This window comes from Pleurodeles waltl, chromosome 4_1 (assembly GCF_031143425.1).
Source record: "Pleurodeles waltl isolate 20211129_DDA chromosome 4_1, aPleWal1.hap1.20221129, whole genome shotgun sequence".
In the NCBI taxonomy this organism is placed as follows: domain Eukaryota; kingdom Metazoa; phylum Chordata; class Amphibia; order Caudata; family Salamandridae; genus Pleurodeles; species Pleurodeles waltl.
Genome location: NC_090442.1, coordinates 672,185,763 through 672,203,953, shown reverse-complemented (window position 1 = coordinate 672,203,953; position 18,191 = coordinate 672,185,763). Strand labels below are relative to the sequence as shown.

Genomic DNA, 18,191 nt, shown 5'->3' with positions numbered 1-18,191 from the left:
TCTACTGACAAAAGGAGATTTAGGCAAAGAGGTTTGGTCAGGTAATCTCAGAAAAGCAGAGATAGGTATATAACCTTAGAGGGTGCCAAAAGCAGAGCCCTGCTGGGCCAAAGAAAGTATAAACAAAAGGACCATGGATAGAGGGGGAGAAAAGGGGTCAACAGACCATGCAACAAATTTGTTCCATTGACAGGCGTATACTGTGTTGTGGAGGGACACCTGGCTGCCAAGATAACGTTACGTTACAGGCTTCCGATGGTAGGTCAAAAAAATGTCAACTGCTGCCGCTCAATCTCCATGCAAGAAGGCAGATACAAGACAAGTTCAGGTGAAGAAACCCTCCACTGCTGCTGTGACAGAAGATCCTACCAAAGGGGCAATCTGATTGGAGGATGGATGGTCATGCTCAATAGCTTGAGATACCAGACTTTTCATGCCCAGTCCGGACCCACAAGGATTACTTGGTCCCATTCGAACTTTATCTTTTTGAGAACTCTAGACATAAGTGGTATGGGCGGAAAGGCGTACAGGATGTCTGAGCTCTACTGGAGACAAAAAGCGTCACCGATGAAATTCCACCTTGGGAACTCCAATGCGCAAAACTTCTGACATTGCATGTTCTCTGTTGAGGCGAACAGATCTAACCAAGGCTCTCCCCACCGATGAAAGAGACTGTCGTAGTTGAACTCTCTGCTGGTTTAGGAATGACCGCACTTTTGTTTGTAGGCGACTAAGCCAATCCTTCAACAAGTCACAACTGTCGGCCCAACCCTCCCGGCTCACAAGTAGTACCTCACCATATACCCAAGCAGTAAAAGGTGATTTCTAGCAGTCATTCATGGACTCAAGAGTGAGACATCTCAGGGGAGTTGTGGTGGAACAGAGAGTACCCTTTTCTCACATGAGCAATAAGTCTCATTCACACACAGGCAGTGAAGGAGATGCAGTAAAGTTACCAATAGGTTTATTAACAAGACTGCAATATACTGTAAAATGCATGAGCTGCAATGATTAGGATAATGAACAATGCAAGAAGCAAAATAGTAAAGGTGAGAGCGAGGAATACAAAGATCCCCACTATACTGCAATAACATGAAATGAAAAATATTCCTAAAACCCTAGCACGGGGAACCTAATCTCTAACCTAGAGAGAGCTAGGTGTGAAACCTAATCTGCTAGTACCTTGTGCCTGAGAAGCGCCTCCAACCCTTGTTACCTTGGAATGAGGTCTCTAGATCAGACTGCATGGTGACATGAAGGCTGGGTCTGCATCAAGGCGATGTGCAGCATAGATGGCGTCAATAGCACCTGCTAGAAATCACTTTAATAACCTTGTCTGTGTGAGATGTATTTATACATATCTTGAAGGACCTCTGATGCAGGTATGTCCTTAAACAACAGATAAGGAGACATGCTTGGACGACAATTATATAAACAATTCCCTCCAAAAGTACATTATGTTCCTGTCACACATAAGTGGGAAAGAGACATCATGTGAATACTTATGTATCTCACTTAACTTAGACGTTGATAGGGATGCTTTTACAGAGTGGCACTGATAACATAGAAATCAAACCATTTCACTAACTATAAACATAGCAGGCATTTTGAAATAAATAATTAAATTAATAGGCTAAGACAGAGCAAGCTAAGTAGGTTAAAAGTCACTAGGTGATAGGGTCACAAGCCTGCAAGCCAGAAGGTTAAGCTAAACTCCTGATTCCCATTAAAAGTAAATAGGATCCACTACAAGACCTTGCACCATCTCTGGATGGAGACGCCATTTGTGATCGACCAGGCATTGTCATGATGTTCCAACGATGTCCAGGGGCGCAGAGCATCCTGACGAAGGGTTCACGACCCCACCCCAACCTGCTTGTTGCAGGGCCACATGGTGGAGGTGTTGTCCATGAACACCTGCACTACTTTCCCTTTGAGAGAGGGAAGGAATGCTTTCAATGCCAGTCTGATTGCTCTGAGATCCAAAAGACTGATATGGAGCCCAGACTCCGCCAGAGACCAGGCGCCTGTGATCTCCGCCTCTCCTATGCGGCCGCCCCATCTGCAGAGTGAAGCATCTGTCACTACTGTCAGATCTGGTTGGGGGAAGGGAGAGGAAACTTTCTCTAACCAAATCGCAGTTCGAAAGCCACCATTGCAGATGTTGTGCAGTTCTCTCAAAGATCTGGACCATGTCGGGGAGATTCCCCTGATGCTGCTCCCACTTCAGGTTCCACTGCAGAGCCCGCATATGCCATCTGGCATGTGACACCATCAGGATGCAGGAGGCCATGAGGTACAGCAACCTCAGAGTCAGTATCACCGAAATCCAGGATAGAGGCTGAAACATCGGTATCATAGCCTGAATATCCTGGACTCACCGCTCGGAAGGATAAGCCCAAAACAGCACCATGTCCAGAACTGCTCTGATGAAAGGAAGCATCTGGGAGGGAGTCAGGTGTGACTTCGGCACGTTTATAGTGAAACACAGCCAATGCAGGAGGTCCGCCGTAGTCTGGAGATGGGAGATGACAGCCTGGGGCGAGCCCGCCTTCAACAGCCAGTCATCGACTGAAAACCCTTTCTGCGCAGATGAGCTGCGACCACCGCCATCACCTGGGTGAACACCCGAGGGGCACTGGTAAGGCCAAAGGGGAGCACGATGAACTGAATATTCTCATGCCTACCGTGAATAGTAAGTAACATCTGTGGGCCGGCAGGACACGTATATGCAAGTAAGCGTCCTACAAGTCCAATGCTACCATACAGACTCCTGGGTCCGGGGCAAACGGAACCTGTGCCAGAGTGAGCATTTCACACTTCTCTTTCCTGAGTGCGGAACCAGAGGTCTAGAACAGCACAGAGGCCCTTGTCCTTTTTGGGTACCAGAAAGTAGTGGGAGTAACAACCACAATCTATTTCTGGCACAGGGAACTTCACTATAGCTCCCTTGACCAAGAGAACGGTAATCTTCTTGCGGAGAAGTGCTAAGTCATCTGATCGTAGGATGGTGGTATGGATGGAAAGGTAGTCTTGAAGGAGTGGGAGTAGCCCTTTCGGACTAATTGCAAAACCCACTTGTCTGACATGACAGACTGCCACCAGGGCAGGTGATGGTGAATCCTGCCTCTGACGGTCTCGGTGGGGAAGCTTCAAACTAGGAAGGTTTGGAGGCTGTTGGAGGGGGTGTGTTGGACTGGCAGGACCTCTGGGTCCCTGAGCCACAAGGACGTTGGATCTCACGTCCCTGGCCATGCATGATATGGTGGCTGGAAGGGAACGGACGTGGTTGAGCGCCCCGGACGGAGCCACCAAAAAAAAAGCACACTGAGTGGGGGCAAGGGGCAGCTGCGAGGCCCAAGGACCTGCCCAGGACTCCTTGAAGCACTCGAGCGCCAAGTCTGCTTTGTATCCCAAGAGATGGGTGCCATCAAAGTGCATGTCCATAAGGGTGGATTGGACATCCTCCAAAAAGCCAGACATGCTCATCCAGACATGGCGCCTCAAGGCCATCATTGATGCAACCGATCTGCCTAGTGAGTCAGTCGTATCCAGCCCACATCATATTGTGAACTTTGTTGTGTCTCTCCCGTCAGCAACAGCTTGGGAGAGAATGGCCTGGGTCTCCTACAGGATTGGTGGCAGCACCTGCACAACTGTGTCTCAAAGTATGGATGTAACAGCCCAAAAGGCAAGTGGTGTCACAGACCGCAATCCCAGGCTAGAGGAAGAAAACATTTTTCTCAAGCTGATCAGGCCTCTTAAGATTCCCTATCTGGGGGTGCAGAAGGGAATGTGCAGGCTTGGATAACCAAGCTCCCAGGGGTCGTGTGCTGCGTTAGGAACACTGGGTCATTTGGAGTTGGACAATGGCAGTGGGCAATTGTCCTGTTCACAGGAGTCCTTGAGCTGGGTTTGGACCAGGTCTCAGCAGGACATCAGTGAGGGCTTCATTAAAGGGCAAAAGGGGTTCAGAAGTGGAGGTGCCAGGCTGAAGCACATCTGTCAGAAGGTTAGTTCTGACTGCCACCGAAGGCAGCTCGAAGACGCTCACTCCTCTGCAGGCATGGTGGCGAGGAGGTGGGAAGCAGCCTAGTGTCAGGAGAGAAGTTCATACCACTCGCTTCACCCATGTCCATCCGCCAGTCCATGGGATATTCTAGCTAGTATTCCAAAGGGTCCAGGAACCCTCCCATTCCTCATGGTACCCTAACCCAAGAGAATAAGACTCAGGATCTGACCTAGGAAACAAGGACCCTGTCTAAGTTGGAACCAACGTTGCATGATGCCAGTCCTGCCCCGTGTCAGAGTCGGCAATGAGGATGGGGTCGACGCTGACCGTGGGCACGGGCAGCGGCAGGAGCCTTGACATCAGAACTGTTGTTGTGGAAGGTCGAGATGGTATGACCAATGCCAATTCAGATCCAGGAACGGATCCATGGGTGCCTGCCCCTCCCACACACCCCCAAAACCCTCTGGCACAGACCTAGAGGAGGCTGTTATTGACCTGGTGGGGACCGAAGGCACTCTAGCGGAGTTGGACTGCCTAAATATGAGGCACATGGCCTCATAGAACTCATGGAGTTAGGCAGGGGTCGCTCTGGCTCCTGGAAACTCGGGGAGGCATGGAGCCAACCCAGAATCTGAGGACAGAGGCCTGGAACAACACTCCTTTTCCCTCGTCGCGTCAGTCAATGGACAGAGTGAAGTCAAAGAAAGCTTGTTCTTCTCTGTTTCCGGGGGATTGGACTGTGTTTGAGGTGGGATCTTAAGGAAAGAGGTGCTTCTGTCTACATTTCTAAAGTTAGCATCTTCTGTCAACAGACGTGTCAACCAGATATTCATCAACAGGTCTTGTTCTGAACATTTTGCAGTTTTTTTGTGTGTCTATGATCCGATAAAAGAGGCATGAAATGCACATTTTGTACTGATCAGTGAAAACAAATTTTCCCACCATTTTGAAGACTTTTCATGCCCAATCTGGGTATTTAACCTAGTCCAGAATAGTAGACAAACAAGATATAAGAAAAGGGGAAAAAATTCTGCTTGAGGGGAAAGCAAAGCTCTGGGACTCCCTTTCTACAAAAGGTGAAGTAGAAATCGGAGCCGATGCCCGCAGGGAGGGGTGAGGCTGGAGACACAGCGCCTTGAGACCCTGACGGGTGAATAGTTGTGCTTTATAAAAACTGATTGACATTCAATCACTGGCTGAAGCCTGGGTCTTTTCAAATGAGGCGAGTGTCACAGCCGAGTCCTTTTCAGGTAGACTGTGCTTTCTACTGCAATAGTAAAGTTAATGCGGGGCACCCACCTTGGTGATGGGGAATAATTCAAGCATGTGAATCTATGAAAGATCCAATGGTGGAGAATAGGTAAAGGAACAGAACATGAAACTTTATTTTTCAGGTAACACATTAAAAAAAAAAAAAACACACTCCAACATTGCACACTGATGTTCTGCATATTTAAATAGAAAAACGTCCACAAAGATACAGGCAGCTGCATATTCGACTAACATGCAAATCAAATATGAAATGTGGGTAGGGTAGGAATTTCACACCACCAATTCTAAGGAAGGAGCAAAAAGAAAGATTAGTAGAAAGGAAAATATTACTTATCCAGTAAGCATCTGTTTGTGACATATAGTTTGTAGATTCATATGCTATGCATACTCCTGACTCCTACTGTTGAATCTGGAAGTGAAAGTTGTTTTTCTTCAAAGTATTTCGAGTCACAAGGTATAGCGACTCCACCTCTTAATGGTAATGCGCATGGGCACAGACTCCATTGTTAGATTGTTTTCCCGCAGGCGGGTGTGAATGGAGTGTAGAGTAAGTGTAATTAAAGAGATGTCCACGCAGATAAAAATGGATATGAAAAGCTAATGAACTGCAATGGCCACAGGAGTCCCGGTAGGAGGACGGGTGCATGTGAATCTACATCAGAACATGCCAAGTACGTGCTTACTGGGTAAGTACATTTTTCGTTTGATGGCATGTATGGCTGTAGATACACATGCTCTGAATAGACTAAAGTATTTCCCTCTGAAAGTGGTAGTTAACCTGTGGATGTTGCAGTATTTGGAAAAGTGTGCATAGCACTGCCTCACCTACATAAGTCTGCTGGCGTGCTAGGACATCCATACAACAATGCTTTCATTGTGTGTGGTGTAGTCCACGTAGATGCTTTACATATTTCAGCTATAGGTATATTACCTAGGAAAGCCACTGAAGCTCCTATCTTATGAGTAGAATGTGCTCTAGGAGGTGAAGGGAGCATTCTTTTGGCTACAATGTAACATGCAAGTATACATTTAAATATCCACCTAGCAATGCCTGATTTAGAAATGTGGAAGGGGGTAAAAAAAGCAGCAAAAAGATTCTTTAGTTCTGTCAATATAATACATAAGAGCTCTTTTAACATCTAATGTATGAAGAGCCCTTTCTGCAACTGACTGTGGGCGAGGGAAGAATACAGGAAAGTCCACTAATTCAAGTGGAAGTGGGAGACCACCTTTGGAAGAAATTGTGGGTTTGTAGGAAGTACCACCCCATCTTTATTAAGCTGGAATAAAGGTTCTTCCAAAGTTAGTGCCTGGAGCTCACCGACACTCCTAAGTGAGGTGATGGCAATGAGAAAAAGCTACACTACCTTCGAAGACAGAAAGTGGAGGAAGCAATTGTGTAGTTGTTCACAAAGTGGACCCATAAGTCTTGTAAGGACTATGCTAAGGTTCCATGCATGCGCTCGAGGAACCTGCGGTGGAATTACACTTTTAAGACCTTCCATAAAGGCCTTAATAACCAGTATTTTATGCAAAAACAGATGTCTGTTCTGGATGTAGACCGCAACCACCGATAAATGTAAGCATACTGATGTGGATGCAAGGCCAGAGGGTTGTAGATGTAGTAAATAACAATGTCTTGCCTTTTTTGCATTAAGTGGATTGATACTGTTATGAGAGAAACAGACAAATCTCTTCCATGTAGCTGCATTACATGCTCAAGGAGTATGTTTGCTTGCTTCTTTAAGGATGGCCATACAATCAGGAGGATTGAGCTAAGCAAACTATGACCTTAGGAACCAAATTGCTAGATTTAGTTCCTTAGGATTTAGTTGCCCGACCTCTACATGGTTCTGATTGAGAAGCTCCAGGTTGAGTGGAAGCTTCTCGTAGAGGGTGGTGAACCATGGCTGTCGTGCTAACGAGTATTAGCGTGAGGGATGTTTGCCTGAGCTTCCCAAGCAGAAACAGAAGAAGTGGGCAAGGCGGAAAAACACAGGCAAATATCCCTGACCAGTTCATCTAAAGCATTGCCTAGAGATTGAGGCTGTTGGAACCTGAAGGTGTGGTTTGGGCATTGTGTTGTCCAAGGTTGCGAACAGATCCATGTCTGGAAACCCCCACTTTTGGAAGTAGGGGAGTAGGACTTGTGGGTGGAGTTCCCACTTATGGGCTTGCCGCCACAGCCTGCTGAAAAGGTGACAAAATTGTTGTGCATTCCCAGAAGATGTTCCGTTAAGAACTGGATGTTGTGATGGAGAGCCCAACGCTAAATTGTCTGAGATAGGTGTGATAACTGTATAGAATGTACCCCCCACCCCAATGTTTTGGTAAACAGTACATGGTTGTCAAGTTGGCTTAGTGGATCGATACAACCTCGCCGATCAGGTGATGAGCGAATGTTTTCAACGCTAGGTGAACAGCTGGAAGCTCTAGGTAGCTGATGTGGAGACCATGGTGTTTGGTATCCCAGAGACCCTGGACTGTGAGATCCTAAAGGTAAGCACCCCAACCGGTCTGAGATGCACCCGTTGCCTGGTCTGAGGAACAGAGTTGAGGGAAAGCCGCCCTTTAACAGGTTGTTTTTGTTCCACCATTGCAAAGAGCGATGAGTATGGCTTTCTACCAATACCAGATTCTCAAAACTGATCCTGTAACTGAGACCATTGTTTTGCCAGACATTCCTGTATCGGACGCATGTGTAGTCTTGCATTCGGCATTATGATGATGCACAAAGCCAACATACTCCGATGTCTCATGACTGTTCCGACTGGGACTTGTTGTTTGGCTTGGAAGTACGATATTTGGATTTGGAAGTTGTGTATTCATGCTGCATTGGGATAGGCTAATACCAATTGTGTGTGTAGATACTGTTGAGTCTGAAAAGGCTGAAGGTGAGGTTTCTGACAACTGATAATGAAGCCCAGTTGATGTAGTAAGTCTATGGTAGTTTGGGTGTGATGGTGACAGAGTAGGAGAGTGCTGGCATTCATGAGGCAGTTGTCCAGATACGGAAAGACATGGATGTTTTGTCTGCATAAATGTGCTGCTACTACCGCTAGGCACATTGTGAATACTTAAGGTGCAGTAGTGTTCCCAAATGGAAGGATTTTAAACTGCTATTGGTTGCCTGGTATCACAAATCTGAGATACTTGTAATGTGCTGGGTGCATGGGAATGTGACAAAAGGTGTCCTTTAAGTTTAGTGCTAAGAGGAAATCGCCTTGCTGGAGACGTGGGATCACGTCTTGAAGGGTGACCATTTGGTCACAGGACAGGATGTAGTGATTTAACTGCTGTAGATCTAAGATTAGCCATAGGAAGCCTTCCTTTTTTGGATTAGGAAGTATAGGGAATATACTCCTCACCCATAATGTTGGGTAGGGAGAGGTTCTATAGCTCCTTTGAATGAGACAGCCTGAACCTCTTGCTTCAGCAGTGTTCGGTGAAAGTCTGAGTGTGAGGTGAAATGTTTGGAGGGGTGGAAATGAGCTCCAGAAAGTAACCATGTTGGATAATGTTCAACATTCACTGATACAATATTATGGCCTGCCAAGTGGGGAGGAATTGTTGCAGTCGTTCCCTGACAGGTGTGGAAAAACCAGGGGGAGGGAGTCACTGCTTTGTAGTGGGTATAGCGTCACGTGGGAAAGCACCTTAGCCTCGTCCCTATGTGGTATTGCCTCTGTAAGTGCACCCGTAGTAGACTCTGGGAGAGGACTGATGACTGTCCTTGCTGGTAAGTAGACAAGGCATTTGAAGAGGTTGTCTTGGAGCCTGGTCTATACGCTGGGCAACGAAAGGAGCTACAGGGGCTTACAGTTTGAAGTGCACCAATGGAGAGTGAAACCACTGTATTCATTTTCTCAAGGGCTTGGTCAACCTGGGGGCCAAAAAGATGTTCCTTATCAAAAGGGGCATTTAAAAGGCTCTGCTGTACCTCTGGATAAAACCAGAAATGCGCAGCCAAGCACGGCGGCACAGCGAAACACTAGTATTTATGCCCCTGGCAGCAGGGTCTAAGGCGCATCTAATTGAGGTATTGGAGTTGAGTTGTCCCTCAGATATGATCTTTTGCCCTCTCTTCCTATGTTACTGTGGGAGGTAAAGTAGGAGTTCCTCCATTTCTTCCCAATGGGCATGATCATATCTGGCTATAGTATTAGCCATACGCCGGTGACCGGAGGACTGCACTGTGACCTGTTTGCCAGAAAAATCAATGAGCTTAGTTTCCTTGTCAGGAGGTGGAGTGTCACTGGCAGCCTGTGAATTATCCCTTTTACAGGCGTCAAACAACCAAAGAGTCAGGCGAAATTTACCCTTTAATAAAAATGGGGTTGGAAAGTGAGTCCTTACATTTTTTTATTTTTTTTAATTGACCACTGGCGTGATAAGAGTATCATCTGCATGTCTTAATGTACCCTTGAGCATAGGGAGGTACTGCGTTGCTTTATGTGAAGTGGAAAGGGTTTCGAATAAAAAATCCTCTTCTATGGGCTCTTTATGCAGAGGGAGCTGGTGGTATGTTGCAGCCCTGCCAATAAGCTCCTGATAGGAGTTGGTGTCATCTGGAGGAGAAGTCCTAGCAGGGTACAGGCCACAATCATTATCTAGTTGCGGGTCAACATCGTAGGCTGACCAAAGATCAGAGGGCTGTGGCGCATTAAACGTGTCATTCACTGTTGTCCCATGTCCATCAGTGGAAGAATGTGGGGACCCCTGAGGGGTGCTATCTAATGGGTCACCCTGAGAATGAGGTGGAGAGCATTAAGGTGGTGTTGGGGGTGGAGGAGAAGATGGTGTAGGAGGATGCAAAGGGCTGGGTGCCTTGTCATATCGCTAAAGTTAGCATTTTGATGGACGTGGCGTGGAAACCACAGTCTTAATACGGCTGGCTGGTATGAGGCTGTATATGTATATGTTTTTGCAGGCATCAAGCATCTCTTGCATTTTAAAGAGAATGGGTTCAACTGGAGCCCTGGAGTTGGATTTCGGTGCTGGCTTGGAAAGCTTCGGATCTGAAGTAACTTTATGTTTCGGTGCCGAAGTGGTCAATGCCGAAGCTGCTGATGCCAGAATGCTTGGTGCCGAAGCTGCTAGAGCTGAAGTGGTCAGTGATGAAGGTGGAGTTGGTCGGCTAGGCAACAAAGTGGTCAGCTTTGGTTTATATTTCAGTGTGGAGCCAGAGGGCTATGCATCCAAATCGAGTTTTCAGTGACGACCATGGCCTGTTGACAGTGATGGGCCAGGAGCTTTAAGTTCAGATGGAGCAGATTTTTTTTTTTTTTTTTTTAAATATGTGGCAGGACAGGGATGTCAGCACTCTGACCTGGAGGAAGATCCTACATCTCAGTGTCGATTTCTAATTCAAATTAGGAGTCAGAACCCACAATGGGAAAAGCCTCTTCCTCAGCCCCAGTGGCCTTGTGGATTTCTTCTTCCTCCCCTTTGACATCATGAAGTTCGAAGATATCATGTCTCTTCACTGCATTTCCTTGCAACGTGCTCTTTGGCCTGTAAGGTCTTTTTAGACCAAAATGATTGGTAGGCCTCAAAGTCCTCTCTCTGTTTGGGAGACAAATAGAGACTGCAGACCTGATGAAGGGCGGTCCGCGTGTACTTAGTATGGCACCTTGGACAGAAGTGGAAAGGTATCCGTACCATCAATAGGGCAAAAAGAAAAGAGAAGATCGGCCGAAAGGGCGATGCCTAATAAAGGACCTTTGATTGAGCGCATTGATCCGACGGGCAGTGGCTTCCTGATCAGAAGGTGGAAAAATGTGTTCAACAACAATATCAACAAAGGTGGAAGTGGATCACGAACAAACAATCCAAAAACGGTTTCGGGCCCGGAGCTTGGTGGTACACAACCAAACCAGCCGGAGAAAGGAAACAATCTAACAATGGAGTTGATGCCCATGCACATTACCAGCAAGAGGAAGAATCACTATACCTCGTGACTCGAAAGACTTCTTCGAAGAAAAACAACTTGCACACTTTTGGACCCAATGTAAGGTGGCCGGTGTATGCAGAGCAAGTGTATCTACAGTCACTGGTGCCATCAGACATCTTAATTAGGCATTACTTTTCAAAGATAGAGTGTTTTCTTATAAAATGTACATTTGCCAGTGAAAAAAAGGCTGAACACTGACAGCAGAATGGTTTTTAAAGAGACAGTCTAATATTGAGAGGCAAAATGCTGGGCATGACAAACCACCCTGATGAAGATTCCCCTGAAAGACCAGTAGAATTTACACCAAGTAAAATTCCCATAGCCATCATGTAATCTTTAAATTACATAATCTACTCCCAAGTAAAGCAAGGGGCAGTGTTAAGCCCACTGTAAGATTTTGGTATGGTCCACAAGGTCTTCTGCAAACAGACAACTAAATGTTATCTGTGTGTTGAAAAAAATTGTTTGGTTTATAGGAATACATAACATACGCTTTGTAAGGGTGGTGGAAGAGTGATCAGACGCTTCATTGAAAACTGCACATAGTTTGTGCAGAGAGGGTGCAGATTACATGGTATGGAGATAATGCAGCCTCTCAATCCCTCATAATTAGATCAGCAAAGTATTTCAATTTTGAGACTGATTCTTGTACAAAACAAGTGAGAGAGGTCCCTAAATAGATCATAGGACAAAATTAAAAGAAGTAATTCTCTCCTATGATAGCTGAAGAGATTCAATTAAGCCACATGCATATAATGGTGTGCTGATGCATTCCACTCTAATTTCTGGAGTGAGTTATTTGTTGAAGCAAGAAAACAATGTATGTGTCAGACCCAGTAATTAGCAACCACCAGGACACTGGAGATGGTGAACATAGATTTTACACAAGTTATTGCAGCACATGAAGGAAACAAGTTGCGCTGAAGTAAAGTCACAAACAGGGAAGGTAATTCGACATTAAAAAGAAAGCAAATCGAAACGTGTATGATCTTGGTTTGCTCCTAGGGAACAGGCACTAAAAATCAATGTGCCTTTTGGTAAAAAACAGATCTGCATAGTGAGGCTGCACAAGCAAGTGGGGCATAGGTGGGTGATATACCAAGAAGCAACTTTCTAAAGTTGCCATTTGTGCAAATGTTATATTAGATGTGACAACAAATCCAGATAATGTAACAGTTCTTTTATGTTGAAGTACCATAATTAGTAGTCCCAATTTAGAAGTTAGCACTGCTGAGTTGACTAAAAATTAAAGTATTTGCCAGGCCCCTGATGCAAACTATAATAACATTTACAAAATGGTCACGCAGACAAACCATAGTAAGTATCTGAACATAGAGGAACAAATGCAACCCAAAAACAATTACTTATGTGAAAGCCACCAACAATAATATTAGGTGTTTGAGCAGTTATTTGCCATTCAAGGTAAGCTGAAGCATACTCATCTTACTGGTTTACCTCCACAGACTCAAAATTATTTTATTACGTCACTGTATCCATCGTTAGCCAATAACCACCTTAATATTTTTTGTATTAATTACAGGTCAATCCATAAACACACTAATAAGATTTACAAAGTGATCAATGGATTCAGCTTAGACATACCATTTGGATACAGAAACTTTGTTGAAGCCTAGCACAAGTGCATGTGTTAAGGAGGCTGCCTCATTATCGCATCAATGTATACACAAAGTGGAAGGCAGAAAAAGGGGCGTTTAGCTATGATGTAATACATTTATAATATGAAATATTGGGTTTATGGAGGAAGAGAAGCTCGAATTAAAGCATAGGCAACAAGCAGTGGTAAAGCCAAAATGTCTTGCTTGAATTCTGAGCCCTCACTACAACATTTCTAAAAAGCCTGCAGTAGTGAAGAGAAGAAGCAAACATTATTGCTTTCCGTATACAATGTATCAATGAGATAAAAATGTAATATGTCATGATTCAGTGGTCTTGAGATGTAAAATAGCCCCTCATGCATGGTATTGCAAACACTCTATATTGCAGCAATCATATGGCAAACAGCCGCTAGAATGAGATGAAGGTAATATTCCTCTAGCTGGAGTCAAAGACCACCTTATATGCATTCTAAAGAAAAGGTAACAATAGATCATGAAGACCTACAATCCATCTTTAACACTGGTTTTTTTTATACCATAAAAAGCTCAATGTCTGTCTTGTGCTATTTATTCCAATTCACGCTTGTATCATAGCAGTTCTGTTCACACTTGTTAACACTCTACTGCTTTTTAATTATAGGGTGCTTACACTGCATTCTTGTAACATAATGGATGACTACTAAATAACATTTTGTCAAATAAAATAAAGATTACAAACTGAATTTTACCTCGATGTAGGCCTTTAAAACTTCCACAGAAACGTTCTCCTATAAACGAAAACCAAAGAACCAGTGAGTAACTTGAAAGAAAAAAACCTCAATTTATCTTTGAAGGGAAGTCATCCCTGGAGCTTTTGATCGTGAACTTGATTGTTTTTATTGTGGCCAAGAGAAATTAATGAAAACGTTTGTCTGGAATTGCTTGTACATCATGTAATTGCCACTCTGCCTTGAATAATGTGAGCTACCACCCCCACCAATCTACTGGACACTTTAATTGCACTTTTGCACTCACCTTTGTCACCCTTTGCAGTTAACTCTCTAGCTTTTTTTATTTTAAACACTGGCTCTCTCATTGTTCTCCCCAATGTGGCACTGACTTCAGCACAGATTTTTAATTTCTGTTTCCTAGTTGATGAGGTCCCACCGAATGTAAGGAAAGTGGTTTATTACATGGTATGGTTATGTGACCTCCATGTCTAATAAAATGACAATTCTGTATCTGGTCTAATCAGGATAGTTTGCAAAACCTTAGCTCAGTCCTGCACAGCTGCGGCTCAGAACACTCAGGTTTTATCAAATTACCAAAACAGTTGAATAAGATGAAAATGTAAGACAATAAAAATCAGGCACCAGTTTATAAAAATAGTTTTTTTTAATTTGTATGTTTAGACACCTCAACAACATTCACTGTAGAGTTGCAGTGATATGAATTTATAAAGAAATAATAAATCACAGACTTTCACTTAGCACAATAAATCATTGTAGTCTACTGCGACTCACAGTTTAGGGTTAGCCACGACAAAACTTGAAAATGGCCTATAGGCTCTCTGGATTAATAAGGTAGAGTTGAACACTTACTTCGCAGTAAAAGCAGCCTTCAGTCAAATCCAGGCTCAATGGGCGAATTGCCATAGACAAATGGAAAGGTCCTGATGCAAGGGATGCAGGTTGCCAAAGATGCTCAAGGATGCTAAGCCGGTGTTGGGGATCTTCCCATGCCCACCCCTTGGCCTACGAACACCGTAGGAAGACCAGGCTAAAAACTGTTGCCACTGGTGTCTGGTTTCAGTAAAACCAGCAGATCCTTTTGAGGCTGCACTTCGGCGGTCACTGGTGATCAGGTATTCTAGGTTATCACCCTGCTAAGGCAGTTTCTTCAGCTTTTATGACCCTGTGACTGTAATACGGAGCCAGCCAACAGACTCTAAGAGACACCTTCTATGTCTGGGACTCAGGGACGACTTTCCCTCAAACAGTCACAGCCCTCTCTTTACTAGCTAAAGGTGCAGCAGGTTCAGTCCAGTCTTAGGTGCAACCTCTTTTTGCCAGGTCTAGGAAACAGGAAGGTAGTCCTGCGGTCCGGTCCCTCTCCAGTACAAGGGCAGTCAGAGATGCCACGTTTATGCCCGTTTCGAGCCACGGGGGAATGGGGCAGCTAACTAGGCAATTGGGATTCCAGGTTCCTCCAACCGGATGACAACATTCTGTGAAATGTGGCATCCAGCTATCCCAGAGTGCACTATTCTGTCCACTCTCAACATGGCAGAACTCTTCTTTTGGAGCTGGGAACCCCCTAGCCCGTCCTTGAGGTGTGGCTACCTGGGGGTTACAAGACCACAGAAAAAACGGTTTGGTGACTGTTTTTCCCTCTCTGTCCCAGATGCCAACCTGTCTGCTAAAACAAATGAGCAGCCTCTCTTCTGTTGGACCACCATTTGCCCTTTAAAGGCTGCTTCCCATTTGATGCTCGCCTACTTGGGCTCACATCCTGTTCCACCATCATGCCAGAACGAGGTCACAACTTTTCCAAGGGCAGGGCCTTTGTGTTTCTTCCTGAGACTTGTTCACACCCCATAGACCTCAGAACCCGTCGATCACACCCCTCAAGAGCCCAGACATCCTCCCACCCCGAGGGCAGAAGGTTGTGTGCAACCGTGAACAGTCACTGGAAACTTTTGGGCAACAAAGAGGCAACTTTCTAAAGTTGCCATTTGTGCAGATGTTACATTATATTCGACAACACGTCCAAATGATGTAACAATTGTTTTGATAGGTTGAAGAACCATATTTAGTAGTCCCATTCAGAAGTTAGCACTGCTGAGTTGCATAAAAGATCAGGCCCCTGATGCCAATCATAATAACATTTTACAACATGGTCACGTAGACAAAACAGCGCAAGTAGCTGAACATACAGGAACAAATGCAACCCAAAAATGATTACTAATGTGAAATTCACCAACAATAATATTAGGTATTCGAGCAGTTATTTGCCACTCAAGGCTCTTCCTACCTGTTTACGTACACAGACTCAAAGTTCTCTTATTAAGTCGCTGTATCCATTATTAGCCAATAACCATCTTAATATTTGTTTTATTAATTTCAACTCAATCTATAAACACACTAAGGAGATTTGTTAAGTGATCAATGGATTTAGCTTAGACATACCTTTTGGATATAGAAACAGGGTTAAAGTCTAGCATGGATGCATGTGACACGGAGGCTGCCTCATCGCATCAATGTACACACAAAGTGGAAGGAAGAAAATGGGGCTGGAGGGAAAGCTACTTTAATCTCTAAATAATGTATTTTCTACTCTTCTTGCCCTTTCTCTCCAGATTCTAAATGAGTCACTATAAGGATATATCTTAAGACAGATATGCTCATAACCTTTCTTATGTCAAGAATTTCCAGATGCATTCATTAAAGTCACCACCTCATAATCATTTCCCTTGAATTAAGGGGACTTTAACTTGTTTGGACAGATAAAATAAGCTCCAAGCATTCAATTTTACTACTCTGCTCACATCTTCAACAATGTATCAATATGTATAGCCCCCAGTCCTTGAGTACTGCTGATTTGAAGTGGGTAAGAGACAACTTCTTAGAGCATAAGTTTTTACTTTGAGAGCAGGTGCAACTGATGAAACTCGTGGTTCAGGGGCACATGCTGCTAAAATCAGTTCGGAACATGGAACTGTACTTAATTATCATGAAGAGTGAAAGGGACAGATTTTTATTGACTAAATTTAGATTTAATGTGTTACATCGTTTGGCCCACCCCAAGAGAATGGAGTCCCCCTGGTTATTTGGGCCTCTGTGGCTGCAACAATGTATCTCCACAGGACACCCTTTATTTCATGATGTTCTGCAGTTATTTCAATGGTCCTAGGAAAATGTTTATTACACCCTTACTGAAGTCCCTGAACTCTATACAAGTCCGACTGGCTCTTATGCACCTTCAGTTACTATCTGACTAACACATTATTTTTAAAATGTATTGCTTTTTAAGAGCTGTAATGTGAGCAAGGGATTCCACGCTTGATTAATGTTGCTGCTGTCAATGGTTGCCTAAACTCATGCAACCTGTGGGGTATCTTTCTTAGGATTTTATCTGATATTTTTATCATTTTTATTTATATGTTACCCACTGTGTACGTTTTCCATTTATGAAAGGTTTTACAGCTGATTTTATGCACTTTTATGGTTAGGATTATCACTGAATAAAGATTATTGATGATGATGACTACCATTAGCGGTGTTAGCTCTGTTCCAATCCTCTTGCTTTTGGAAACCAATAATAATTTTACTTTTTCAATAGTTGATATGCATGTCTAGGACAAATAACCTTTTACGTAGTCAGCATCAAGAGGTCCAAGGGTAATTTTGATCTTCGTACATGGATGGTTTTTAATGCGTTATTACTGTTTGATATAGGGTATGGATGTATTCTTTTGGAGTGCGGTCCCTAGTATTTATTTTTTGGTAGTAAAGTGTTCTTATTGATTGCTTTGTAATGTATGGTGTATTTCCTGTATAGTTCATATATGTGCTTGTACATGTTCCATCCCTAATGAAACGCGCCATGCGCGAAACGCATTGGCTGCACATTTTGTACTGAAGAAGAATAAATAATATAAGGAATGAAGAAAATCGTTAGATCATTATTACTCACTGTGTGTGTGTACTTTCTCAAAAGAATGTGTTTATTAGCTTACTGTATTTTGTTGCCTCTCTAGATATAAAGAAATAATAAATAATTATGGTAAGCACGAAGATTCAAGGAAGCCACCAGAAAACTAAACAACCCATTTCTCCAGCTCCTACCCCACTGGAACAAGATTATCTATTTTAAATATTATGAATGGTACACCTGGCCTTTTGCTATACTAGCACTGTGACGTTTAGTGTAACCGCAACTTTGGTCCTCAACTAACTAAAGGCTTTAATTATGAAGATTAGGCTGCTTAAGTCAGGAGGAAGGTGGTCCAAGTTTTCTCATGCAGAGTTATCAAATTCTCTCCTATCATGAATTGCTTGTCCCATTAGAGAGGATGTTGAGCACATTAAATGTAAAAGTGCTGACAACAGTTTTTCACCCAGCCACTGCACTAGACTAAGTCATGTCATGGAATTAGGTTATCACGTACAGGCATATTATAGATAAGCAAGACAATCTTTGGGTGATGGTGTGCCAGTTCACAATTGGTGCTAGTGTATAACCAATTGCGAACAACAAAATAGTTGTTATGTGAAATACCAATTGTAAGTTTCCACTAAGAGAGCAGCTGTAATCCAAAAAGCCCTCATTTCAGGCTGAATCCTAGTTGGATCTTTCA

The 18,191-nt window shown here is 43.9% G+C and overlaps 1 protein-coding gene across 1 annotated transcript in view; it reads right to left on the bottom strand.

Annotated features, from left to right (window-relative positions):
- Window positions 1–18,191, bottom strand: part of NUP107 (nucleoporin 107) — a 394,223-nt gene that overhangs the window by 121,870 nt on the left and 254,162 nt on the right. The window contains exon 20 of the mRNA XM_069229180.1: window positions 13,582–13,620. Coding sequence (XP_069085281.1) covers window positions 13,582–13,620 — 39 coding nt within the window. The remainder of the gene's footprint in view (window positions 1–13,581; window positions 13,621–18,191) is intronic.